General features: G+C 39.0%; 1 protein-coding gene and 1 long non-coding RNA gene across 2 annotated transcripts in view; one reads left to right on the top strand and one right to left on the bottom strand.

Moving 5' to 3' along the window:
• LOC121097823 overlaps positions 1-27,584 on the top strand; it is a 62,419-nt gene that overhangs the window by 25,939 nt on the left and 8,896 nt on the right. The gene's annotated exons all lie outside the window — the stretch shown is intronic.
• Positions 5,654-26,038, bottom strand: PLA2G15 (phospholipase A2 group XV). The gene is made up of 6 exons (XM_040615162.1): positions 25,777-26,038; positions 17,676-17,832; positions 16,079-16,197; positions 14,407-14,505; positions 13,765-13,989; positions 5,654-9,886 (listed from the first exon to the last, which is right to left on the bottom strand). Exons 1-6 carry the CDS (start codon positions 25,913-25,915, stop codon positions 9,375-9,377), a joined length of 1,251 nt encoding a protein of 416 aa, XP_040471096.1. The 5' UTR covers positions 25,916-26,038; the 3' UTR covers positions 5,654-9,374.

Genomic DNA, 27,584 nt, shown 5'->3' with positions numbered 1-27,584 from the left:
CCATGTTGATAGGCAGGGATCCCTTATTACTGCCCCTTGCCAGCCTTGTCTCCCAGATCTGTTTTGAGATTCCACCGTCATCTTTAATCTGCTCTGGTCATGGTAGTTGAAGTATTTATTGACATTTCCTATATTCTATCTTGCCTTTTTTTATTCAGATACAAAGAATCTGCTAACACAGTTAAAATAACAGTAGTGTTCCTGGCTCATCTTAAACTGCTTAGACCAATACTAGAATCCTTTGACTACCTCAGACAAAGCAGTTTCAAAAATAATAATAGTGCTGAAAATACTTAGCCTGTAGGCACAGTAGTTTCATACAGCTGAATGTACCATCTGGCTTGGTGACTGTAGATACTTACACTTTACTCAAGTAAGGTAACATTTTTAGTTACACATGCAATTGCAGATTGGTCAATAATTCTGCCTTCCCAGGAAGGTTACTAGGTGTGAGTCAGTGGTTACAAGCAAATGGAAAACTTTGAAGTACAAGATTCATCCATTGTTCAGCAGTGCACTAAGAAAACAGACCGAGAAGCATTTACAGCATTTTTGTAAACGCATGATCTGTTTTGTACATCATAGCACCATACACTGAGTATATTTATACATCCATTCAATGTAGCTGTTAGAGAAGAGTGTGTCCAAGTGACAGGTTACAGACCTGTAAAATTCAGCAATGTAGATACATGCTTCATTGTTGGTGCATAGCCATAACACTTAATACTCAAAATTCTGACAGCAATGTCCAATTTATGCTTTACTCTGAGCAGGTAGAGGGGAGTGGATATATAATTCATGCCTCAAATTCTTATACTCAGTTTGAATCAAGCTGAAGTTTCTTGCTTTTTGTGTCAGAACGAACAATTTTTGCTTTACTGTTTAAAGTTCCTCCAAAAACAGAATCTCTATATGGACCATTGCTTCAGGACAGGAAACATTTTGTGAATATCAAACTTGGGTCTTCGTTTCCCAGTAATCCTGGATTTCTCAGGTGCATTTAACACAGATGCCATTCAACATTACCAAACAAACCTCTAACTTAGATACTACTGCCATCTACTGCATTTTTTAATATAAATCATAAAAGTATGCATCAACTCACACCATAAAAGTCATGGTCCTTGTCAGGTTTATGAGGATCCTTCATGTCATCATTCAACCAGCCCACCTGTACAGCAAAACTATAAAATAAAAAGTATTCAAAGTTTTGGAGAAGAAAAATCACAATGTGTCTGAACCAGGAAAACCAAAATACCCAAGTATTTGTGTAGTTGTATTCATTAAGTCTCCCATAAGTAAAAGCACCTTCCAATCAGTTCTAGCTGCTCAAATACAAGTTGGAAAAAACCCCAAACTCTATAGATGTGAAACACAGCCAATATTAATGCCTTCAGATTATCTGAGGTTCACAACTCTCTAATGCTACCGATTCATGACACAATGTCTACCAGTACAAAAGATGTAAGTCTACACTAACGTATTTCTCTCCCAGGAACTGAGGTTTTTGTGTTATTGAATGTGGCTCATATCCAGGATTTGTCTTGGAATAAATGACAGTAGAACAAACCAGCTGTTAAGTCTTTTAATTCAGTTCCCCAGGAACTGATGTTTTGTTTCAGTATATGAATGAGATTTCTGCAGGGCATGAGGCACTTTAGACTTAGCTTAGTTCCTCCAATATTTATAAAGCATTCTGCACACTCCTACATCACTCCGTTCTAATGGAGAATGGGCAGGTTGAAGTAGAAAGACAGTGCCTCATATTTGTCATTAAAATATATAGGATTAAAGTCAGGTAAATAACTTTCCTTGATGCTATCCTGCTAGGGAATGTTTTTTTTCTACCTTCGCTTTCACTGTCACGACTAAGCCTTGCCATTCCTTGCCACGACTTTGCACTGGAGTATTTGTTGGGACGCTCCTCCCTCTGGTGGGGACTTGATGAGCTGTGCTGCAAAGCTAGAGCCAAAGTCTGCATGAAACAGTTCCATTCATCTTTTTATAAAGTCGTTTACAATCCTATGGCTGTTTCCCAGAAGTGAAGTAAATACCGATTTTGATAACAAAAAGAGTCCTGCCACACAGAATTTTAACCCGAGCAGCACTGTATCCCAGGAGGGAAGCTATGATTTTAGATACTGTTGCCAATGTTTAAATTCCAGACTTTCCAAGTATTTCCAGACAAAGCAGATGTAAGCTTTCTAAAAATTTCCATGTGAAATTGATGAAGCAGTTACAGCCTCAAGATCATGACATCACTGAGTATGATAATTCTTCCTTATCAAAAAGCCATTATCTTTCTAAGCCCTCATGTTTAAAACAGAAGATTTAAGTGAACACACACAAAAAGCTCAAAAGCTATCGACCACTGAGAACATCCCATTTTCTTTTGTTACAAATTCATGATTGGTAAGCAAGCTTTACAATTGCATGAAGCTGGGCTAAGAATGGTAGATCAGTGTGATTTTTCAGTGGTTAAGACTGAGTATACTAGCACATTCTAAAGCATTGTACAAACACTGACCAAATTTAACGTAGCCCTGGAATTAACAGAAAAATTAAAACTGATGGTCAAGTTCTGCTCAAGGCAATGCAGTAAATTACCAGGCAGACAGGATTACAACTGCTTTGAAAATTACTAGAAGTAACATCTTACACTTTCTCCCCCCAGGCTTTGATTACAGATAGAAATCAAGGATTACTTTGATTTGGCTTTACTGTTCAAAACAGTTAATTTTTGTCTTGGATAGCTATCGGATTCATGCCTTCAGAGGGTACAGCTGACCTTTGATGTTTACCACTTCTGAGTGGATAAAACCTGTTTGTCTGGAAAGTTTGTATCTTTGGACCTCCAGTGCATTAGTTACCTCCATATTCATGTTTGACGAAGAGTAGCTTTGCTGTCAAGGTATTAATCAAGGCAGAATAAGAAATGGAAGTAGCCAAGCATTAAAAAAAATGATAATAAAATAAATATGTCTTAGGCACAATCACATTGGCTCAACCGTATTAGTTGCATCGCAGGAGTGGGCAGTTCAATAGTGGTTGTGAAGCCTGGGTTAGAAAGTGACTGGCTTTAACACTTTCTCCACTGAGGCAGCCAGTCTTTGGTACATGTGAGAGGAATGATGCTGAAGTGTAACGGGTAGGAAAACTAACTAATTTTTGGTTCTTTTATCAACACATACCAAAAGACATTCGAGATGTGGTCAGATATTGTTAAGGGATGATGGGGGCAGGGTGGGGCATGTTTTGTGGTTTTGGGTTTTCTTGTTTGGCTTGCTTTTTTAAATTCAGTTGTCAAACACTAGCAAAATCATCCAGCGTTTTTCACTACTAGTAAGGCTCAGTGCTGTACACACAAATGCAAACTAGCTCTGTCAGATGGCCTTGTTTTGTAAAAGCCTAGATTTCCAAGTTGTTCGAGTTACAATAGTCAAACTCAGGCTGATATATAGTGTGTAACATCCGACTTCCTCACATGCATTAATTCCATCAAAACTAATAGTCATTGCATAAGTTGGGCTGTTGAAGAATCATCAGTAAAACAGTTTCTAGTTTGGATTGCTTTGTCAAAGGCATAAAGATGTATTTCCTATTTGCATTTTTAATCTACTGAAGTGACTCAAGTTTTCAAATGTCATTAGGGACTTCATGTTACTGCAGTTCATCTAATTTTAGCTTACTGTACTTTTCCAATTTATGTAACACAAGTACAAAGGTTCATTAGTTCACCAGCTACTCTGTAACAACTTACAAAGCTACAGAAGTATTTTATTTATAATTTGGCTTTTCAGTATCCTAATATTTAAAATTATCTGCTGCTTTCCAGATTTTCAGCAGTACCTCTTTAACAGCCCTGCTAACATGCTATACAGTAAAAACCTAAATTAAAGAATTTGCTCCGCTATACAGAGGTCATTATAGAAATAACAGATTATTGTCTATGATGGTTAGCTGAGAGTGACACTGAGCCACATCAAGCACCTTTAAATGCTGTATACACATACATACATATACATGCAAGCAGTACTGGTATATATAACTGAATAGAACCTGCAAAAGTGCTGGAAGTACTAATATGATACTACTATTGCTTCCAAATCTGCTGAGGTGGGGAGAGTAACTCAAGCTATTTGAGAATTAATTTCTAAAACCTGAAAGTACCTTCCTAAGCAATTTCACACAAAATTAGTGATCACCTATTACACAAGAAGGAAAAAGAGTTCAGGTTTGGGACATTCTGCTCAGATGCTGCACTGTTTAGAACAAAAAGCTGGCAAGCAGCATCAGTATAGACAAACATAAGATCAATATTCAGAGTAAAACACTGCATATTCTTTTCTTGAATTTCCTGGGCTCACGATACATTCTGCTTTTGCCTGAAGAACGCCAATTTGGGAACTAAATATTCACTTAACTCTCATTTGTTGATCTGAATAACCACAAAGTAAATTAGTCTTCAAACAGTCTATTAAGCTAGAACTTTGGAGGAAAACTATTTCAAGCAAAAGAGAAAGTCAACATAATTTCTAAAAACTATAATTCCATCATGAAAGCAAGCACTTAAGATAGCACAGCAAAACAGCATCAGGCAATATGCAACTATAACTTTGTTATATGTCGTATGTATGTTGTAACTCGCACTAGTGCCAGCGTTACGTCAACATTCTAGCATTACACAGGTCATCAGCCTTTCACATGGCTTAGCATCGTTCTAGCCAGGCCTCATTATCATTCTGTCCCCCCTTCCCTGTGCTCTCAGCCTTCCTAGATTCATCTGAGAACTGGCCCAGTGCTTCAGTGCAGGACTTCCCCAGGTTTAATAGGGAGCTGGAGGAAGGCCACATTCCCCTTTCTCCTACAGTCACATGGGGTCAACGAACCTTGAGGAGGGCATGAACAAGTACTGTACTGGGACAAGATGTTTGATTAACAGGGATCTAAGGCACAGAGAGGAGTAACAATCACTAACACATCTTGTATCACAGTCTTTATCATATCAAAAAAGCCCCCACAAGGCAAGTTTCAGCCTCTTTTTTTTTTTCTCCTTTCTCAAGAGTTATAAGGAACTATTTGTACTATAGGTCAAGTGAAGCATCCAGGCCAGCCAACAGAGCCTGTTTGCCCAACAGGCTTTTAGATTGCTTTGATAAAGGAGATGGTGCATTGTGGCTCTGAAGAGACTTTAATGGTAGACAATGATTCTGTAGGGCAAAACTCTGGAAACTATTTTAATTGCAAAAAGATTGTTTCATACAGCCACAAAACTATGGCCAACATGCATGGGTTTGTGGATGAGTTTGGAAACTAACAGTATAAAGATGACTGCGTTTAGGACACTTTAGGATTGAGGGACTAATTTCGAAACGATTACCTGAACAGAAGTGTGAGGCATCCTAAGAACTTTTTTTTCTCCATGTAAGAGGAACAAGAAAAAAAGCAAACAAAAGATATTGATTAATCTCAGTCCCACATCTCCATAAAATCAAGAACAATTAACAGAGAACTCCAGATGTACTACAAGGTAGTAGGCAGCAGATACTGTGAGAAAATGAGACACCAAAAATCCCCAAGGAAGAAAAGCAGCAACAAGTTGACTTTCCGTCTGGGCAGTGAGACAACACGTTATTCACAACAGGAGACAAGCTGTATTAGATCAACTTTATTATGTTATCAAAGTTTGACAATAAAATATTCAAAATCTATTGAACGCATTCAATACACAAAAAGAGCATAGAAAATGCTAGGTCTCAGAATATGTTCCATACAAAATACTGTTAAATGTAGAGCAGCAAAGTCATTGCCAAACATTCCCTGAATTTAAGGGGGCCTTGAACACACTGTGCTCCAAGAACTACCTTAATACCAAACATTCCTTCCTTTGGCCTGCAAGTCCTTTGCAATTATTGCTAGTTATTGAAGCTTTCTATTTTTTTAGCAGAATCACACAGTGACTCTGAACCTCTTCAGAAGTATTACAATGACAGCTAAAAGCTTCTTCAGCATTTTCTATACATTTTGTCAAAAATAAGAAATACATTTGGTCCACAAGAGTATTTTTGGTTTCTGAAAGTATCCTGGAAGAATAAAACCAAGGAAAAATTATGGAAAGAGATAGATGATCAGTACGTGTTAGGTATAACACAAAGACGTATCGGTAAATTCAAACATTTCAACTGTGTAGTGTGGCAAAGCACCTCAGTTACTCCTCTTAAGGAAGTGCCACATTGTCCTCAAAGATTTATTTCTTAAAGACCTCTCTCCCCACAAGAATCTAGGCTGCTCCAATGCACCTGGCTCTAGCAGGCCTGTAACAGTAATGCTAAATACTCTTGCCTTGTAGAGGAACATGCCATAGTCAGTAAGCTCTTCTCAACATGCCGAGTGAAGTGGTTGTTTCAGCTACTAGAATAACGCAGTTTTACTTGCTGCATTCACTTTTCAATGAGAACTCCATCCTAATATGCAAGACACTTAAAATGAAAGGGTTGGAGATGATTTGGTAGAAAAATCACAACTTCTGGACATCAAACAGAACTATACCCTGCAGAACCGTGACATCCAATCAAAGTCTCGCCAGAAGCACCGTGCTTGCTCTAACACAGTACTCAGAACTCTGGTACACACATTCTTGCACAACAAGGCTTTATCGTGACAAACAAACAAAACAAGCCCTGAAAAACTTTCCACTTCATTTTACCAGGTTAACTAACACAAGTTTATTTAAAGAAACACACTTTAGGGCATCTCTACTAATGGAAAGCTGATTTATAATCTTAAAAGATACAATCAACTGATCTCAGAAACACAGTAATACTAGGTTGCTAAAAATTAAAGAGCAATAGGTTTCAGGTTTTTTTCTTCTGGGGCACAAAACCTAGTATTAAAAAAGAGTAGTAAAGGAAAAAAGGACAACAACAAAAAAAGACCATCTTTTGGAATCCTGTATTTTAGAATTTCAAATCACAAAACCCCCTGAAGCTAAACTCTTAGTATAAAGAAAAAATGCCACAGGTTAATAGGCAAGGATCTAAATGAAGTTCAGAAACATTCCCTAGATCAGGTTAAGAACTGTTTATCTATGAGGTTTTTCAATTTTTTTCAGCCTTTCATGCCCATGTTGGTATCCTGCAATACAGCTCCACTCATTCCAGTGCTTATTAACAGGCATTCTACTGCCGCATGAAATACAGATTGTGATAAGCTGTTCTCTGCAGTTTCTTTCTGTTGTAAATCAGTAACATAGCAATGTATTCAAAAATTGAGTCAGACCACAGGAAAAGCTTTATTGTCTTTGAGCAGTCTTGGAACACAAACCTGAAGCTTATCCAGCTGACAGCCCTGCATAAAATAGAACACTTGGCTAAAGGACTTGGGGGGGTGGGGGGGGGGGGGGAATGTTACTATTGTTGTTTGGTGTTGGGGTGGTGGTTGGTTGTTAGTTTGTTTTTTTATTTCAACATTATTAATTACAAATGGCTTGGGGCAGCTCAGTAATTACTCTGGAAAAGTTTAGGCAATATTGCTGCTGAACTATAGGTTCCTTGGCAACTGAGAAGATAAACATTCTATTTTAAAAATCAGGAAAACAGTACTCTCCCTCAGCAAAAGTAATAGGGAAAATGCAGGAGGAAAAGTTAAGCTATGTAAGGAAGATACTTAGCTTATCTGTGACCCTAGTTCAAGTTGTTATGGATTTAAGTCATTTCTGAATTAAACCTTAAAGCCTTAAACCTACCTCCTATGTCAAAATGTTAGCATTCTGTAGTAACAAGGGTTCAAGCCTGTCATTTCAACACATCTTACTTAAACATTTAATGGCAGCAAACATTTTATGCATGCTACCAGAATAGTTAAAAACTTTACCCTTTAGACAACTTCAGTTTCTTAAGAAATGAATCCTTAATAGTTCTGATGAGTTTCTAAAACTCTTTAAACATTTTTCCTGGAGGACCTAGCATTTTGAAAGCATTTAAAACTGTGTTTTCAGAAGACTTAAGTGCAGTCTAACTGGGTGAATGGTTTTAAAGCAAGCAAGAGAATCTTTGAGTGAAACTCTCCAACAGGACTTCTGTAATCAAGGTTGTAAATACGGTGGCCTTTAGCCTATCATTTCTGTGGGAGCTGAGAATTGAATTACTATTTTTTAAACATTGAGTAAAACAATACTGTAGCAAATTAACACAGCTGCATGTTCAGCAATTTATAGAAACATTTAAGGAACAGTGTATCCCTACTTGTTGAAAAAGCAATAATGGAAATTGTAATCTATGGGAAATTAATTTTAGTGTTAAAACAGAGTTCCTTTTCAGCTGAGTGTACTGTTGATCCAATCACCAGTTGGTCAGTAGCTGGATCAGAGCCTAAGCATCTGACTGAGAACAAGGTTTACACTTCATACCGTATTATGCTGCCTCCTATTCCTCACCCCATTTCAGGAAGTTGACTCTTCTTTTTGAATTAACGCCCACCATCCCTTATAATTTCCACTACAGGAGATTGTTTTTCGCCCAAAAATGCAATTCTGCACTGTATGGAATGATTGCCAATATTCAATTAACTTTATGTGCTACTCCACACAGCTACAGTTATTGCAAGCACCAACCACTGTTTAGCTTCTTTCCCTCATTGATCGATAAAGCACAAGGTATTCCTCGGATTCCAAATCATATGTAATCAGGTTCTAGAAGTTAACGAGCAAACAATTTCTCCTTCTTTAAAAAAGAAAACAAAAAAAGGTGCCTAGTAAGAAGCTTCAAGTAATTCACACATCTATCTTTTTCCCCAAAAGCTATAATAAAAGAAAGGCTGGATTATGACAAAAAGTACAGTACCAGGCAGAGCTCTTCCCTATCTTACCTAGTAGACATGCACATTTACAAACTAAGGTACTGGGAGCTGCGAATCAGAATATGCAATACCCTTTAAGAAGTTTACTGTGCTTCCCAAATTGTTAATATCATTCCCTTGTTTAATGGGCATCTGAAATTGCGATCCATCCTAGCCCTCCCACTCCACACCCTGCAAAGACCACACAAAGGAACTCTGGTATCTATGATTCTATGTAGTATGTGCAAGGGGCTGCACAATCTCCAAACAAAAGTCTGTATGAATATTGGACACAACACTAGAGGCACCAAAATGCATATTTGACCAAATTTGCAGAATATGGAAGTACCATATAAGCATCATAAACACAAATCAGAGACAAACAATCATTTAGGACACCAAACAACTTCTTAAACACAGCCTTAAAAAACCCACAAAATAAATAATTCAAATATCTAAATATCAAGGGATTAAAAGGCATTTTCCCATATTTAAGGGAAGGCATCACAGGTGAGGAAAATAATTGTCAACACAAGGTATCACAAATTAAAAAGCAGCTTTTTCACATAGGAGATAGTAGTATCATTAGATAGCATCTGAATATGCTCATTTCCTGAAAGCTCAAGTATCACGACTTCCTGTTTTTGCATGTCCACCCACTTCTGACATTGCAAGGCACTCTGTAAGTTTACGGTACCGTCCCCATCGCTGTAAAGAATCTTGGGTTCTTTGTCAGGAAAGCTTTCATAATGGAAAGAATCGGGTGTTTCCACGCCAGTACCATAAAGACAGTGTATACGCACACCAGGTGGTGTCATCTGGTAGACCAAGGGTTCAGTGTCTTGTCTCATGAGCCAGCCATCTTCAAAATTGATGTCCCTGTAGAATTTTCGGTAATCCCGAAGAGTATAGTTAGCTGTAGGTGTGCTTACAAAGACCTTATCTGGAGGCCATGTGTAGTTGTAGGGGAGCATCCAATTTGTGGAAACCGCTGATCTCTGCTGGTCTCTAATCTTGAGCGAACTGATAACAGGTATTCTATTGTTGTCACCTTAAAAAAAAGTGGAATTTCATTATACACAAAGCAAAGCATGAATCTTAACCAGCAGCAATTACTACCACTCACAGTGATAGCATGAATAAAAAGATTATTCCCTTTGCTTACAGTGATAATTCCAGGTTTTCCTCATTTATGATTGTCTTCAGTCTCTGCAAACTAACTTCTGATAACTTGCAAATTTAAATGCAAGTTGATGAATGACTGACAAACCAAGAACACTGCTGCCCTTTCAATATGCTCCTTTTTAAAGGAGAACGTATTTCCTATATAAGCCATGTAAGAAGTCAGCTTTTATTAGGCATTATTTAAACCATTTGCAAGTTTTGTCTTGAATGCTCTTCTGGAAATGTATTTTACAGCAATTCTGATACATAGATCATGTTTTTGCTGAAAGAAAACAAATACAACTATCCACACACATAAAAACTCGTGAAAAGACTTTATAGGCTTAACAAAATGTTTAAATGTTTGCATATTCAAAACAAGCAGAGTAGCAGTATTTCATTCAGGATAGCTATAAAAATTACTATATGGTTTATTTACCACTTGGCATAGTGTTTTACCCAGTTTATATACTCCCTTCATAACAAAACCTACCAGAACATGCCTACAATTGGAAGAAAATAGCAGATTCTTAATAGTTACCTAAAAAGGTAACTATCATAAAAGGAAACAGAAGCGAAGCAAGTATTACGGTCTCTGCTTATGCTATCGAGTAAGAATGCTGCACTCTGTGACCAATCCAGTCTCTATGCGTAATACATTGGCAGAAGAAGAGTTAGAGCTTGTTAGCTTCTGGTGGAAACCATGGAAAACTGCCAGTATCAGCACCTTCCCTTCCAGTCAGAATTTCAATACTGCTAACTTGCTCAGAACACAGTTTTTCCTCTAATTTAGCACTAATATTTTCTAGCAACTCTGGCAACCTAGTCTACATCTTTGCCAAGCAGGGACAGACAAAACCAACAGTTCTTAAAAGACCAGTTGATAGTTACTATACTTGGAAAATGTTTTCTGCTGGCCAAGCTTTTTTCCAAGGCATTATACTTTCTTAATACAAATATCTAGAGAACTTATTATCAATAAAGGTCTTAAGTTATCCAATACCAAATAAACCACAAAATTGTTAATTTTACCAAATTTAGACTTACTATTATTACAGAACTAGCATTTGACCAAAACATTTCAAGAATTTCTGTAGACATCAAGTCCATTCTTTTCTTTGTAGTTTGTACCAAAGAAGGCTCAAAGTAACACGTGACTAAGTTATAAATCATATGCATCTCTTCATATTTTAACTATTGGTCTTATATCTTCACAAAATTAAAAGCTACTTAATAAGTGGCAGATACAGTGACTACTAGAAACATTTTTTTTTAAGAAAAAACTCTGAGACAGATCTAAGTTAATTTTCATGGTGACTGTCTGGTCAGATCTATCTTCCATTATCACTATGGCTGGCAGACCTCAATTCTTTTGTCAGTGGAAACTTGAATCAGATTTTCCATTATTAGATCCAGGTGGTTACAGCACGGTGATCCAGGTCAACTACACCATAAAAATTGAAATACGGAAACTGAAACTGCTATTCCTGAAATAACACCAAGGTGTATTTTTCAGTTCCGTAAGGTGGCACTATTACTTCACAAGGAGACAGACCTAAAGCACAGTCACTGAAGTGCTTATGAGGACTATGTGAAGACATTGCTAGTGTAACTGGGAAACAGATAAAAAGGAAACTCACAAGACCACAGCAAAAATTACAAAGGTCCTCTAGAATGTGTTTCATATTGCTGTGTGGTATACACACTTAACTGTGCACACTCACTACTAAGATACAGAATACTACTTACAAGTTTTCAGCAAAGACCAAGTTCTGAATTGAATAGTGGAAGGAACGTGTGCAAAACTTATTTCCAGTAGAATAACCAAATACAGAACCTGATTATCCCTGCCTTCTCTTACAGAACTGTTAGAAAATGCTTATCCGGTCCTCTACTTTTCTCTGAAGTGCAGAATCACCGTATGACCAATACCATGCTCAAGGTAGCAGGCACAACATTTAGTCAACAACTGACATTTAGTGAACAAAATATTAGTTCTAAGGAAGACACTGCTAGGATCTCAAGCTGGAAAAAAAAAAATAAAAACCAAGCCAAACACCAAACCAACCAACCACCACAACAAACTTTGTGCCTGCTCACTGTAGTGGGAAGCACATCCTAACTTTATTAGCACTGGAATTGTAACGATATAAGTATTGATCCTGCAAAGCACATGAACAAGTTAGCAGAAAGTGTCACAGAAGATAAAGTAATTACACTTATGTAGCGTTTAGCAGTTTTGATAACAGAACTGTGGATTTGGCATGAACTTGCTAGCCATTACCGTATTATACACAGGAATGCAAGCAACAAAAATGCATTCATAGCTTGCCTTATCTTTCCTGCAGCTATGCAGTATTTTTCTTTAAAGCAACAATTCTTCTGCATACTAATACCCTAATAAGGTCAATTTTAGAAATTCTTTAACAGACTAATGTAATCCAAGTGTTAATGCCTGGTTGAGACAGAACTAGTCTGAAAATATGCATTTTGATTTAAACTTTGCTACATGATGAAGTTTCTGCTCTAAAACACAGAGTTCAGTACAACAGACATACAGATTAAAAAAATTACTACATTTTAGTAGAAATTTAACTATTCATTATGTATTTGTATAGCTAGCCACTTTGGATGAGATGCATTATAAAGGATAAATAAGATATGAAGCACAAAAGTTTAATCCAACAGAAATCTGAGACTAGACTTTTATATAATCATGTGGGATTTTATGAAGGTGATATTAATATTGCTCACTTCCTGCCATTTCTGTAGCATGCAAACTTGTCAGACAAAGCCTGTGGGAAACTGGAAATCAATTTTTACAGTGCCATTGCAATAGATTTAACAAGGTACAATTCAATACAAACATCCAATTTAAGTTTTATAGTTAGCAACTGAGCTGTGCGCTACTATTCAGAATCAAATGTCTTTGCTAAGCAAAGTATTCTTTGATCTGTCCATGCATGGCTAGTGGCTGCTGCGTGTTCTGCGTTTTGATGAAGTCCAGTTTCTGATGTCAGCTTTGTTTAGGAAGAAGCTAGTGATACCCAAAGCTAGCAAGTCAGAAACAAGCTAAAAAAACCAAGGCAGAAACATCATGAACTAAGTGCAAAAGCACATGAAATAATTATAGTATGTTATCACATGATAGGGTAAGTGAACTTTTTCCAGTCATTTGCACTTACCTAGTGCAATACATTATGCTGCTTTATTCAATTTTTTTTTTTTTTTTTTTGAAGTCTTGGGCATATCCAGTAAGCCAAACCCAAGACCTCAAAGATTCATTGTCATTATCTGTAGAGTTACAACTTTTGACAGGCATTTGTACTGCGGGCACCATGTCTACAGGTTTCCCTTCACATAAACCTCAAGCAGCTGTGTAATCTTTAATCAAAGGAAACTACTAAATGCTCCAGAGTCCTTGTTAGCTTTGCAATTCTGAACAGAGAGCAATTAGGCAGGAGGCAGAAGTGACAGAAATAGAAGACACCAGGCCAAACTGCAGATGACAATCTGCTGAAAAGAGGGTAGGAGAGGTCAAGAGGCAATGCAGCTCCTGGTTAAGGGATGTAAAAAAATTCAGTCTGCTCCCATGAACATAAAAAAATGACAGTACGGTCACAGGGCTTAAAACATCAAGTTGCCATCACTTATGAAAAAAATTTTAACTTCATAGTACCTTGAATTCTCCAGGCTTACAATTAACAGCCTAGTTCGTATCTTGCACGACTAATGAAATACATTGTAAACGTTCAAGCCACCTACCTGAAGCCAGCACACGGAGAGTTTTAGCCACTCCTCCCCATGGAGCGCCTAATGACACATAATCCTTTATGTACTTGTCTTTCCAATCCTGAGTCTGATGGTTGAGGAAGTAGAGGGTGTACATATTACCCATACTGTGGGCAATTAAAACAACAGGACTTCCATACTGCTCATACATTAACTCTATCATCTTGCGAAGGGCCACAAAATAGTCTCCATTCTCATCTAAAGTAAACATACACAGGTTACACAGTTAATAATTAATCATGAATGCTGAACTTTTTCAAAAATAGCTTTCTAGAGAATTGTGTTGAACTGTCTGTGGAGTTAATAACACAGACCTTAGAAATGCCAGCATTAAGTGAAAGGAGTGAGTGTTTTTGTGCGGACGTGTTTTGGTGATGTGGGTTTTTTTGTTTTGTTTTTAAGTCAGTCTTTAAGTAACAGCTTGCTTAAAGCAAAAAAAAAAAAAGAAAACATACTACAGAGTTTTGATCTGGGTCCAGGGGTACCCAGGCCCCCAGAACCAGTCAAAATTAAGTTTAAGTATAATTGTACAAGTGGGATGGGAGAAGAGACCCAAAACATTATTTGCTGACTGGGAGGGTAAAAATTTCATTCAAGTAACAGTATCTTATTTACTTGGTGCCTTTCGCCAGTCATAAGGTGCTCCTCTTACGTCTTCATCGCGTTTGTAGCCCCAATCTACTAAACTCTGCACCAGCATATAAAAGTAACTGCCTGTATCAGAGGAAAGAAACAGAACAGTGAAAAGATTAGCAGCCATCAGACCATCTCAAAACAAAGTTCTGGAGGCATTATCTCTGATACCATATATACAGACGTTAAAAATGTAATCTTAGACTTTGACAATCTAGAAGGCTGCTTATTAAACAAAATGAATTATGCTCGCTGTTCCCCAAAAGTGAGAGAACACCATTACTCAAACTTCTTGCGAATTGCCTGATCTATCAATCAAACATGGCAGCGAAGCATAGCACAGAACGGATAAATCTTCCTCAGCAGAATTATGTCTTAGCCTTGAACTGTAAAGAATACACCTCAAATTACTGTGTTAGTTGTTGATTTTTGTTGCCTTTGTTGATTGCAGGTTAACATCAGGCAGGGTATATAATACATTCATGAAGGATGGCCTGGACTTCACCAGCATTTATTCTCAGAGACAAATGCTTACAGTGTACCCCAGGGCAAAATTCTGAAAACTACCCCAAAATTATTTTTCTCTCTCTCAGGTAGCAGACTAAGACTTAAATGACTGAACATACTGCTTTAATAGCAAAGAAAGGAAACAGTTGCAGACTGCCTGATGTTATATATTGAAAGATGTTACATATTACAAGCTTTGACACATAGGATTTTAGTATTGCCACAAATAAATGCTCTAGTAACAGTCTGAAAAAAATGTCAAAGCATCCTATTGAACATCACTGCCATATTTAAATTTTGAGCAGAACCTCACTCCTTAGTCTTAAATGCTTATCATATAGTCCCTGAAGTGAACAGAGGCAATTTCAAATATGGCCCTGTTCTAGTTAAGTGCCATCTAGTGAAAATCATTAAGCACATTACTGCCCTTTTGGCGGTTGCTCCCTAAAGAAATCCATGCTATGAAGCATGTGAAGCTCGGTGCATTACTATTAAATTACTTAAAGTCTTCAGCCACAGCTAATAACACCTCACAAAAGCTTATCAGAGTCAGTGTTTTCTGAAAGACTACTACTCCAAAAAACACTAAGCAAAAAACCAAAACCCTCTGCAAATACATTAATGCAGAAATCTTCTGCAGCACAAATATAACTCTTAATAAGTACTCTGACACCAACAAAAGAGAAGGAACTATAGGGTATGGTACTGTATCTCCCAAGCCCATTAACTCATTCTTAAGGCCAAAGAGTATCTTACTCAGAACCAAGCTGAAGTGTGTTTATTTTGGTTTTGTTTGTCAAGCTTCAGTCACAGAATTTTCTACTCAATCCATCTCATTTTCCAAAAGCATCTGTCTTCAAAATGCCTATTCAAGTTTCATCCCGAGAACTGAAATTTGGCACAAGACTAGTAACATGGAATTTTCTTGTCTCTATCGGGTGAAACAACAGGCAAAATACAATGCAATGAAAACATTTAAAAGCCAAGTGAACCATGCGCTACCCTACTACACACACAAAAAATAATTCAGTTTTTCTACTTCTAAACAGAACAGTAATTTGAAGTCACATTTCAGTAGCTTGTTGTATAAGACACACTACGTAAATCCTACAGCTATCAAAGCACTTCAGACACAGCTTGTACATACCAACGCTCCTTTTACTTGGGTCGAGGAATTCCAGGGAAAATGTCTGCCCAAACCCTGGCACTCTGATATCCACTCCATCTGGTGGTTCTGTAATCTTACTTGTTCGATTATATACCAGCCTGGGGGTAAAAAAAGAAAGAGGAAAAACATGAAACATGTCATACTACCACATGACAACTCTCAAGTGTATTGAGTCTTACATTCTGAGTGCGGTAACAAGAACTTTAAGTGCTATCATCCAGAAGGGGAAAAAGACCCAGGCAGACATTATAAGCCAATAATGGCTAAGAGGTTATACAATGTAAACAGTTATTTCAATTAGTTTAATGTTTGACATGCAGAATCTGAGACTTCTCTATAAAACTCAGTATGGAGAATTGTGGCTGAACTTCAACGTTACTATATAAGCTACTTTATATAGTTCTATACCATTTCATTTTGCATGAAGCCACGTAATGGAGAAAATAATGTCAAGAAATAAGACTGTGGCAGTAGAAGATAAAATACCTGTAAAATCAGATATGAGAAAAATTCTTCTAGATAAGGAGTAATTCATTTCTGCTTAACTAGAACACCCATATCAGCCTAAGGGAGTACTTGACATTTCTTGATTAATAACCTCAGGAAACACATAGAGGTATTAAGTGTTTTGTAGATACTTTTCAAATCAATTTGAGATATGAAAAATCTGGAGCATTGTGTCAGGGTTGTTTTGTTGGTTTTTTGTTATTGCTGGTTTGTTTTTGTTAATTTGTTTTGTTATTGGTGGTTTGGTTGGTTTTAATACCATATCAATACAATCGCCATTCCTGAATGGAAGTTTTTACCCCTAGATGGGGTCTTAAAATCTGAATTGATACTCAAATCTTCATACACCAAAAATCTCTCTAACCTGTAAGGCATATAGCAAGACGTAAAGCAGAGGTACAACTACACAACAGCTTGGTATAGTCATATAAGAGAGCAACAAGGCAATACAAATTGCAAAAGCTAAGCATTTCTTGTTTTCATAGAGATATTTATATGATTTTTATTGGAACATTAATGAAGCAGTTCAAACAATGAAATAGTCTGGAAGCTTTAAATCAGACAATGTTTTAAACCAAAAGAATTCTGGAAAGATACCTCCAGACTACCCTTGAAGGACTGACTGACCCTGTGTGCCTCCAGTGCCCATAAGACTGCTCTCTAATGGCACATTGCCAGCAAAAGTGCAAGTTCACGTTCTTCCTGCCTGTCCCCTCTGAGCTGCCCAATGTACCCCCTTCCCCCATGCCTCATCAAAAAAGCAGAAAATGTTCTGCTTTAGATAAGCCTAGAGAAGTACTTGTCTGATAACTGCCCAAACAAACACTGGGTAACTGGTAGGAGATAAAGCGGAAGAAACAAAGAGAACCTCTGCTTTTCATCAGTGATGAAGTTACCTCGTACAAAGCACATCTTCTGATTCATCCAATTACTCTACCTAGCAGAATTCCAAGTCATTTCTTTCAAGGGCCTTGAATCAGAAAAGCAACTTCAAGGCAGCCATCCCATACAAAGCATGTCAGTCTAAGGAAAAGGAGATAACTACAAAGAGCAACATTTCTGGTCTTACCTGATATTATCAATCCAGCAGTCAATGATGACTGGCAGAAGCAATTCTAAATTCAGCCAGAGTGTAAAATAACTGTCTGTCTTCTTAGAGCAGAGATAATGTACTACCGATGGCTTATCTAACTTGGCTTCCAACTGATTACCCAAGTCTCCTGGAACTGAAAGATATAAAAAGGAGTCACTTTTAATTTTAGAGTGTATAACATTCTACATTATAATAGACACATCTTAATACTGTAGCCTTAATATGCACTATCACTGCATCCAGGGACACCATTAATTTTTATAACTGGATAAAAAATATTAGAGAAGAACAAAGTACTGCATGCACATCTTCCACTGAAAATATCTGGATTTTCAAAAGTTAGTAGCTGGGGAACCACCATGTAGAATAATTCTGGATCAACAGTTTGTAAGTTCAAAGAGCAGACTAAATAAGAACAGGTCACATTAGGCCACGGGTATGAAAAACAGATTGTCTCTGACATTATCAATATTATCTGTGTTTTAAACTACAAGCGGAATCTTTCTGAAAGACTTTTTTTATTCAGAATACTACACCTGCACATGCAAATCTTCCTGTTCTTTTTAAACAGCTGCCCAAAAAGTAGCAATTTGACAGGAAAATGTGAAAGCAGCTCTGTATTTTTTTTCCCCCCACTTCTTCACCTCCATGCACACTTTTGCTACATAAGATTTAGTTGGCTAACATAATAATCCAGATACATAGTTTCATCTCTTTCACATTCAGGTTTGGATGCAACAACAGTTTTGATCTTCACTTTTTTTTTCTCCTGATACATTACATGAGTAACACTTGGAGGGAAGGGTCTTGTATTTGTATGCTCTCTGAAGTGCACTGTTCTTAAGGCATATACTAAATACAAGTACTCCCTTGATGAAGTTTTATTTTCCTTTCTTTCAAACACTAGATGGAGACAGGAATGTTATTTCTGAATTAGAATGAAACTTAAAAAATGCTCTTAATTTTCAGCAGCAAGTTTCAAGAGAAACTTCTTAACATTCTGTTATGTTTAACCATTTTTTCCTCAAGAACAGAAAGGCAAAGATACTCCAGCAACTGAAAAGTTACTCTGTGTTAGAAAAAAAAAAAATTAGGAGTTAGGTACTTAAGGGTTCCCCCCCCCCTTTCAGCTCCACATATCCCCATCTTTTTGGATGAGTGTATAACTGTATCCTATTTTACTTGGCAATGTTTAATTTTTAGTGTTTTAATGCAGACCTACCCATACAGTTGCTTCCCACTTCAGTAAATTATTTAATCAAAACAGTTAAAGTTCTCTAGAACACTCATACTTAGTAATGGTTTAAAGAAAGAGATAATACCGTTTAGTGGAAAACCCAATTTAACTGGAAAAACAGATATGCTCTCAGAGAAACACTTACTGCAGAACTGAAAAAAGGGCAGAACTTCAGACTATAGACCTGGACAACCACACTGTTACAACCTTCAGCCACTGCAGGTTACGCCCCCCACCACAAGAGGTATACCTCAGGATTTCTTTATTAACTACCCCTACTTTCTCATTAGGTTTTTAGTGTTTTTATTTCTGTAGTCTTAAGTGAAACGTTACAAGACCCAGTAGCTGACCGCAGTTTATTTTAGGTCATATTTCAAGGACTCTGATATACTGGAAAGCAAAGTAAGGGAGATTATAGTATTGCATCACACCCTAGAAAGTTTACTGAAGTTCAGTCTTGTAACCTCACAAAATGCTGTTTAGTTATTGCTTATAGAACTGTAAGGCAACAGCTTTTCCACAGTCTTGTGCCTGTGCTGTATCAGTGCTTTTAATTAGAAAATGAGCAGAATGCAATTCTATTTATATCAATCATTCATGGCTGGCCAGTCTCAGCAGCAGATCTGCCAAGGACAAAACAGGTTGATTCTGTCTTCAGTTTCAATGCAAAACAAAGTAGAAGAGTGACACTCTGTTCTACCCTGGAATCTCATTTCCTTGGGTAAAAATCAAGTTCTTTCAGCAAAGATACCTTTCAAAGACTTAGACAAACATGTGGAGTATCACAGTTTTAAGACTTGCTGAGGTTTCCAAACAGCACTCAAATAATCATAAGCATGCCTGCTCAGAGTAGGAAGACTCACAACTGAAGAAGTTTAAAATTATGATGAAGATACATTTATCAACAAGAGTACTGAAAACAGGAAACCACACACTCTGACTTAATGGAGTCATCTTAGATTAGCTGCAAATTCAATTTAGTTAAGATATTTTATCCCCAAGCTTCTTGACAATAGAGGCTGTGCTCCTGTGTCCAATTCAGAGCAGAAGATGAGAAACACTAATTTTTACTCTAGAGATAAGGAACAAGTTGAAGAGTGGTAATTTTATGTAATTCTAAACAAAAGATAAGAGGCTAGTTCCACCTTTACTGATATACAATACTCGAGTTTAAGAAAGTAGTGTTTCATATACATGTACAGCTGTGATGCCTGTTTGTTTATAAAGCAGGGATTAAAAAAAAAGGGAGGGGTGGAGTTCAGGTTTAACATTTCCTTATTAACAGTGTAACTGCTAATCACTAATTCACAACTTTAGGTTAATTTTCTAAATTATTTTCTACACGCTAAAGAATTCATGATGAAGCTATAGGGAATAAAATGCAAATTTTCATTTTTGGGAGTATGGAAAGAAACATGCAAGATCTTCAGTCCTCACTCCACACAATTAAACATTGTTAATGATTTACATTTTGGCTGGAGAACTACTTCGTGGCTTTTTGATAAGTAACAAGTTAAAAAAACATCACATTGAAGATTAATTCTGTAGGGTAAGGACATACCTCTGAATTGTCTGTGAAGGAATTTATTTGAGAGCAGTAGAAAAAAAACATTTCTCTTTACTTTCAGGCCATATACAGAAAGCATCTGTGGGCAGAGTAATCCGTAAGACCTTTTCTACTCATCCTCTCATCTGCCAATATTGGTAGTTTCCAAGCCTTTTACATTTGAAACATTATAGCAAGTTCTTACTTTTAAAAACTTGCAGACTGGCCCGGTAAACATACAAAATAACTGGTGAGCAGAGTTCTGCAAAATACATCAGCACTAGAGAACTGGACATCCAAGAAAAGATCTCAAGCAGAACCCTTGCTTCCCTCATTTGCAGTTGTGTAATATGCGTATTGACTTCTGAACTGCAACATGTATAAATATAATGAGATTTCACATTTAGCAGAAAAAGAACCTGTTCCCATCAGATCTGACGATTTATCAGTTCTAGCATATCCTCATTTTTCCACAAAGACTGCAATCCCAACAGAACTTGTTCTAATACATCAATAAGCCCAATTCACTTCCAGTATTATAGTATCCTTTGCTGGCATTTTATTTTTTCTCTATTGCCCTGACAAAACTAGTATATCTCCTTCTGGGATCTGTGCCTGTTTAGTTAAACCCTACAGAAAGCACATTTACAAGTTTCACTTGAGAATTTTAAAGATGCTACAGACTTTTCCAAGTCTGGGAACTACAATAACTAGCTTTATGATATACTGATACTCCTGCATATCACTATCCTTAAGTCTCAATGACTGATTCACAGTTCTCAGCAGAAGACAGTAAGCAAATTGCAGCTTGGAAAGTGACTTGCCTTAATACCACTCAGGAAACTAAGAAAAAAAAAAGAAGAGAAAAAAAAAAAAAAAAGGACATTCAAAAAAAGCCATGAATACAGAATCTTAAATTTAATTTGGAAAAAGAGAAAATAGTACCTATATAATAACATGGGGGTGGTGAGCTATTCTTTTTGTGGCAAAAAGGCCATCAATTGATACTGGTTTTTTTACTATTCTCTGCAACGCAAATGCCTTTGGATGTGTATCAACTATCATAACTTTTAAACTGGTATGATTTCCTCAACTAACTGTCATCTTTCTGGTTCTATAATTTACCCTTCCTTTAAAATGAACCAAGTTTTCTAGAAAAATTAATTTTAAACTCTGACCAAGTTCTTTAAGGAGAACCTCTCAAAGTAGCTCATAGACTCAGTGATAGACTGCCACAGAAAATGCTTGTGTTTAAAATTAGGAACAAGAAAGCAAACAACATCTCACATGATACTTCTAGATACCTCAGATCACATGAGGCATAAACATTTAAATCACTCCTGACATCTAGCCAGCTGACCATACAAACACACACACCTCAATTAGTAGTCAGCAGGAATTCACAGGCAAGCCTCCTTTGCATGTAAATCAATTATTAACAAACTTAATTTAGGTGTCTTTCTAGAAAACTTTAGCCAAGTACCTGACAAATTGTTTGCAGAAGGTATCAGAACATTGATATAGTAATTGTGTTGAGTCAGCTCTAAAAGGTAAAGAGTTCAGTGAATCCGCTGCTGATCTTATAAGGTTATCAGCTCCCAAAATTGATAAGACATGAGATAGTATGCAGTGACTATCGATGGACTATATGAGAAAATGAAGGAGAAAGAACAGCCACAAAATAAAGAAACTTACTGTGAACATTAGAAGGCAAGCGTGTTGAATACATAACCAAACCGATAAGAGAAGCGCAAAAGTATTATAATTGCATGTAATCATGAAGCAGATACCCAAAAGTACTTGCACAGAATATATACATATATATATACAGCAATTTTTAGTAGGTATTGTCAGTAGAGCAGAGGTATTCGGTAGGTTACCCTGGTTCATAAGTGAGATCTTACTGTGTTAATATATTGTGCTGGCTGAATAGGAAAAAAAAAAAAAAAAAGCGCAGCATGAAAGTAATTCAGTATCTTAAGTAGTCCTCCTTTTCCCCAAACATACTTGGGAGGAACTCCAAGACAATCAGCTTACATTTTAATGAGCCTTGTGGCTTTGATATCAAGCCTTCAGGCAGGACTCTGGAAGTAAGGTTTTGACTTTGACTCTCATGCTTCTTCTCCAGTACCGCTATTATATGACTACGCTTTGATGCTTTGTTGTTTAAATCTCTGGGGAAACTGAGCCACAGCATTGCAGTATTTTGCTGTCAGTTACTGCCCATGTCAGTTTGGTCCCTGCTCTTGCTCCCTTGCTATGTACAGACATGATCTTCAGGCATAGTAGCTCCTGCTACTAAGGCACCATTTGATGACGCACAGACCAGCTTAAAAAATAACCTAATCCAATGGATCGGTGCTGCTCTCCACATTCCTTGTACCAGCTGCTCCATTAAGGTAATTCAACTACAAAATTAATCACTGCTTCCTCAACAGGTTCATTTTTTCCTGCTTTAGCAAAACAAGTAACTCCATGAAGTGGCCAACAAGCAGGCACAAAGGAAAGCTGGGGGAGCACTAATGAGCTATTAGATTGGCTTGGCTGTTTCACAGAACACCCTTCACCTGAGCCAGTGCAGGGACTCTACAAATCTACAATCTGTTGCCACCACAACTACAGCCAATAGTTACAAGGTTGTATTTAAGCAGCTCATCTGTTTTCAGATTTGACATTCCTAGAAGCAGTGGTTTTGTTAGTACTTTGGGAGCAGGACAAAGTTACCCATATATAGATGAGTTCCCATATTTGCGAGCTACTACTCTGCTTCCTCCTCCGTTACTTGGGTAAGCATAGGTTGCAAATGCAAGTGGGGTGATTACATGAAAAATATGAGAACAAGTTACACTGGGTCTTGTGACCATTACTGGTCTAAAACATTTATGAAGTGGTCATTATGTTGACAACATTCCTTTCACCAGCATTCCTTCTTTCTTTATTCCTTAAGAGCAGATGGCCTACTTGCCATGCACAGAATAAGATCAAACTTGTTAACTCCCCTTTCTACTTAAGTTTTAACTTCCAAACAGACTAAGAGTGACTGTTTAGATCACAAGGCCACATTTACAACAAGATAAAACCCTACTTAAAAACAGAACACATCGTGTGAGGAATTAAGGGTCTCTATGGCAGCCTGTTAAGTCAGGAGGACCAGCTCTGCATCTCCCTTTTGCATGGTCTCCAAAACCATCTCAGGCTTGTGTAATGTACCCTTACATACACCTCTGAATCTCCTTTTGCATTTGTGATTCCAATGTAGTATGTGTTTTTCTCCCCTTTCCCAAACACCTGTTAGGCTAGCACTTAGAATGCCTCCCCAAATGATTCTCCTAAACCCTCCTACCATCCTCATCTCAGTAATTCCTAAAAAGCTTATCTTAACATGTCACATACGCAAGAAGGGTGAAGAAAAGGTCACAAGAAGTTAACTAGCACCAGGATGAGAACATTTCATACAGAACCAGCGAGTAACCGCCAGTCACTCCTCCTTTATTTGTTTGACCTTCACTGCCCATGTCATGTCTAATTGAAGCTAAGCTCTTAGTGCAGGTGCCTTTACAATGTCAGTCATTTCTATACATAAAAAAACCCATAGTATTTTACAGTAGGAAGTTACGGCAAAGGGTGCCTACTTTCTCAAACGTACCAACAACCCAGAAAAGTTATTTATGTTAAAAACTATTGAATCTTCACTTTCTGGACAGGCCAGGACTGGGCAGCAGTGAACAGCAAATTTTAAACCACAGATGCTGACTAGAATAGGAAGAGATGCAAGTTCTGTAGCATTTGATGACAATTCACTGTAACAGCAAGAAAATCTGTGTTTTAAACCCCTCACTGATAAACGTATGCTCAGCCACGCAGTATTTATCAGAATGTCTCTTAGGAAAGCAAAATGTAGGTCAGCCAGTTTCTAAAAGCATCCTTAGGGAACATAGATACTTGCAATAGATCCATCAGTAGTAACTCCATGCTTCTATAATCAGTATCCTTTTATCCCAATTACTTTTAAGTAGCCTTTGATTCCTTCATAGCTAGAATTGAACATTGGATGAGTGATAAAACACTATCACCTGTTCATCAAGAAGCTTGCAGTGGAATAATTGCCAAATCTTATTGCTAAACCCCAGCATTACAGAACTGAAGGATGGGATAACAGATTGCTTCCAGCTTTCACAGGCAGGACCCAAGAGCTTTTGTTTGCGTTTTAACTGCAGCGTCTAAGACATCCTTTTGCATTTTCTACTTCTGAATCTACAGCCTCTCAGTTCAGCCATCTCTTAAGACTTGTGAATTTGTACATGGCAGTCCCCGATAGGCAGCATCTTTAAAAGAGTTCTTGTTTAACATTTACCCTTTTTTGTCAAAAGTTTGTAACAGTAGGAATAAAGTCAACAGCAGAGCCTAAATTATTATAAATAAGAGGAGCTTAAACTGAACATCATGCTATGATTATCCTTTTCCCATTTTATTTTTGTCTTCTCCCCCATTGAGATCAGTTGCATAATAAGAACATACAGCATATGAGTACATTCACAGGACAGACTACTAACACCAGTACCACCAAACGCACTTAATGTATTAGAGGAATTACAGGTTACGTAGTAAAGTTACTAAAACATTTAAAATTTATTTCTGATTCCTATCAATGGATACAAAAAGCATCTAACAAATATCACTTGGTAATTAGAGGAATACTTTCTATGTATTTGTTAGAAAGTATTTTGTGTTTGTGTTAACAGGTGAAACAATGGGCCAGTAATCAACAGTCATTTTATGTCATGCGATGGGATATGCATATTATTTTTCAAATACTTGTAGTTTGACTGCTCTAACACCCGCTCCCTCCCCTTTCCCCCTCCGACTGCAGCTTCTGCCACCAAAGGTTGACGCACAGCAAAAACGTACGAAGTGAGAGGCTGGTTTTAGTTAATGAGCTAAAAATATATTTAAGCCAGCCCGGTTCTTCCCGTACCCACCGACAAACAGAGGCCACCCCACACTGCCAGCGTGGTCGTGCCCCCCCCACCCCCCCATGTTGCCAACCCCCCGCCCCGGGCCTGCATTTCTGGCGTTGGCTGCCGGGTCGGGCAGCGTTATGGAGCTGCGGCTCCGTGCGCAGCGGCGGCGCCCCCCGGTACCGCACCAGCCGGGGCGATCCCGCCCGGCGGAACACGCCGCTGGCAGCGGGCTGGGCCGGGCGGGGCGCGCACCCCCCAGGCCGCCCGCCGCCTCCGGAGACAGCGGGCTCGGCCGGGCCCCCGGCGCACCCACCGCCGCCCCCCGGCTCTTACCCAGCACCACGGGCGGCCCCGCGGGCCGGCGGCGCGGCAGACACCCGCCGCCGGGGCAGAGCAGCAGCAGCAGCAGGAGGCTGAGGAGGGGGCGCCCGCCCGGGAGCGGGAGGAGCCTGGCACCGGCCGGCGGGACCATCACCCCAGCGCATAACCGCGGGGCCGGGAGCCACCGCCACCCCGCGCCGGGCGCGTCGCAGTCGCTCCGCCGGGGCTGCCGCGGCCGCCACCGGAGTGCGGCCCCGCCGCCCGGCCCGGCCGAAAAAGGGCCGCCCCGCCCCGGCGGCAGCGGCGCCGCCCCCGCAGGCGTCACCAGCCGAGCGCGGAGGGCCCGACCGGCGCGGCCTCGCCTCCCGCAGCGGCCCGGGCGGGACCGGCTCCCCGCGCTGCCGCCAGCAGCCCCGCCGCGCCCCCGCCCCCACGGCCCTGCGCGGTGCCCAGCCCCGCAGCAACCGCTGTAAATGTGGCCGCCCCGTCGCCTGTCGCAGGGCCCGGCTGCCGCGGGCCGGGCCCGGCCCGGCCCGGCCCAGCCCGTGCGAGGCGGAGCGGACAGGCGGAGCACCCCGGGCAGGTGGGGCACCCCGGGCAGGTAGGGCACCCCGCAGGTCTCGGCCGGGGCCTCTGGTCCCTGCTGGCACACGCACTTCGGGAGGGGGACCCTTGTCTCAAGTTGCTACACCTGCAGCTGTGGTTGCTGCGAGTGAAGGAAGGGGCTGTTGCTGCAAAACTTACGTCTAAAAATAAGTAGCATGTAGGAGTCGTGGTCAGAATGGTTTAAGGAAAACCAAAAATAATCAGCAAAGCTGGGAATTTTAATATTACATAGCCAAGAGATTGAGCATCTGATTTAAAAGCTTATGGGTATAGCTGTATTTCAGGCAATGCCTGACTAATGTGACAGCTAATTGGTACAGACTATCATCAAGATCAGGCATTTGGCAATACTGGAAAAAAAATCGTTAGACCTTTATACACATAACAAGAACAAGTAGACTTGTAATTACAGTAATTTTAAAGCAGAAAGGGTATAAGCCTTTGTGCTTTGGCAATACCAGTTAGTAGGAGTTAGGTGCTCCATGTCTCGTTGGTGGGTGTCTGGTTGTGGAGGGGAAGGAAGAAAGGTATCCACAGAAGCAGAAACAAAACGGGGAAAAATGGTGCTTGGAATCAGTGTAGTCACATCTCATGATCAGTTGTGGTTGTGCTGATGGGCAGTACAAGGTTTCCTTGGTTCAGTCGTAAATCTGCTCCCATTGTGGATGTAGTAACACTTTCTGAGCCCGGGCTTACCAACAAATGCTCAGAGTACAGCTATTTCCAACAGTGTTACATTGCAACACGGGCACTGCAGTGTCTGCTTCACAGCTTCCTACATCCCTCAATGTGTCTACTAATTTTCAGAAATATTCCTCACTTGAATAGTTAATACACTCGCATGAACAATATCACAAATGAAAACACAGGAGTAGAAAAGTACTCATTGACTTGGTAACTCCTGCATGCACTGTAAAGTATCAAATTCTTGCCTCACTGAATTCATTATTCAACAACATCTGTAATTCCTGCAGAAAGACATGTCAAAAAGATCTCTGTGTGAAGGCAGGATCTGGTAGAACAGATACACAACTGATTGACAGGAGTTTGGAAAAATGATGGGAGGTGGCTTGGCGCTGACATGGGAGCAGGAGGAGGACACATCCTCCTGTTACAAGACAGAGGAAGAAAATGCAATAAATCACTCAAGGAAACTAAGGCTAAGTTTAAATCTAGACTTAATTTTTCAAGGCAGCTGCCACACCTTGTATATT

Source organism: Falco naumanni, chromosome 15 (genome assembly GCF_017639655.2).
Source record: "Falco naumanni isolate bFalNau1 chromosome 15, bFalNau1.pat, whole genome shotgun sequence".
NCBI lineage: Eukaryota > Metazoa > Chordata > Aves > Falconiformes > Falconidae > Falco > Falco naumanni.
This window is presented reverse-complemented; position numbering and strand designations above follow the sequence as displayed.

Excerpts from the sequence above, each read along its gene's own strand:
- PLA2G15 (XM_040615162.1), bottom strand. The coding sequence starts at position 25,915 with ATGGTCCCGCCGGCCGGTGCCAGGCTCCTCCCGCTCCCGGGCGGGCGC. Across the intron at positions 17,833-25,776 it reads GGGGCCGCCCGTGGTGCTGG|TTCCAGGAGACTTGGGTAAT; the intron begins GTAAGAGCCGGG and ends TATATCTTTCAG. Across the intron at positions 16,198-17,675 it reads TGCTGGATTGATAATATCAG|GCTGGTATATAATCGAACAA; the intron begins GTAAGACCAGAA and ends TTTTACCCCCAG.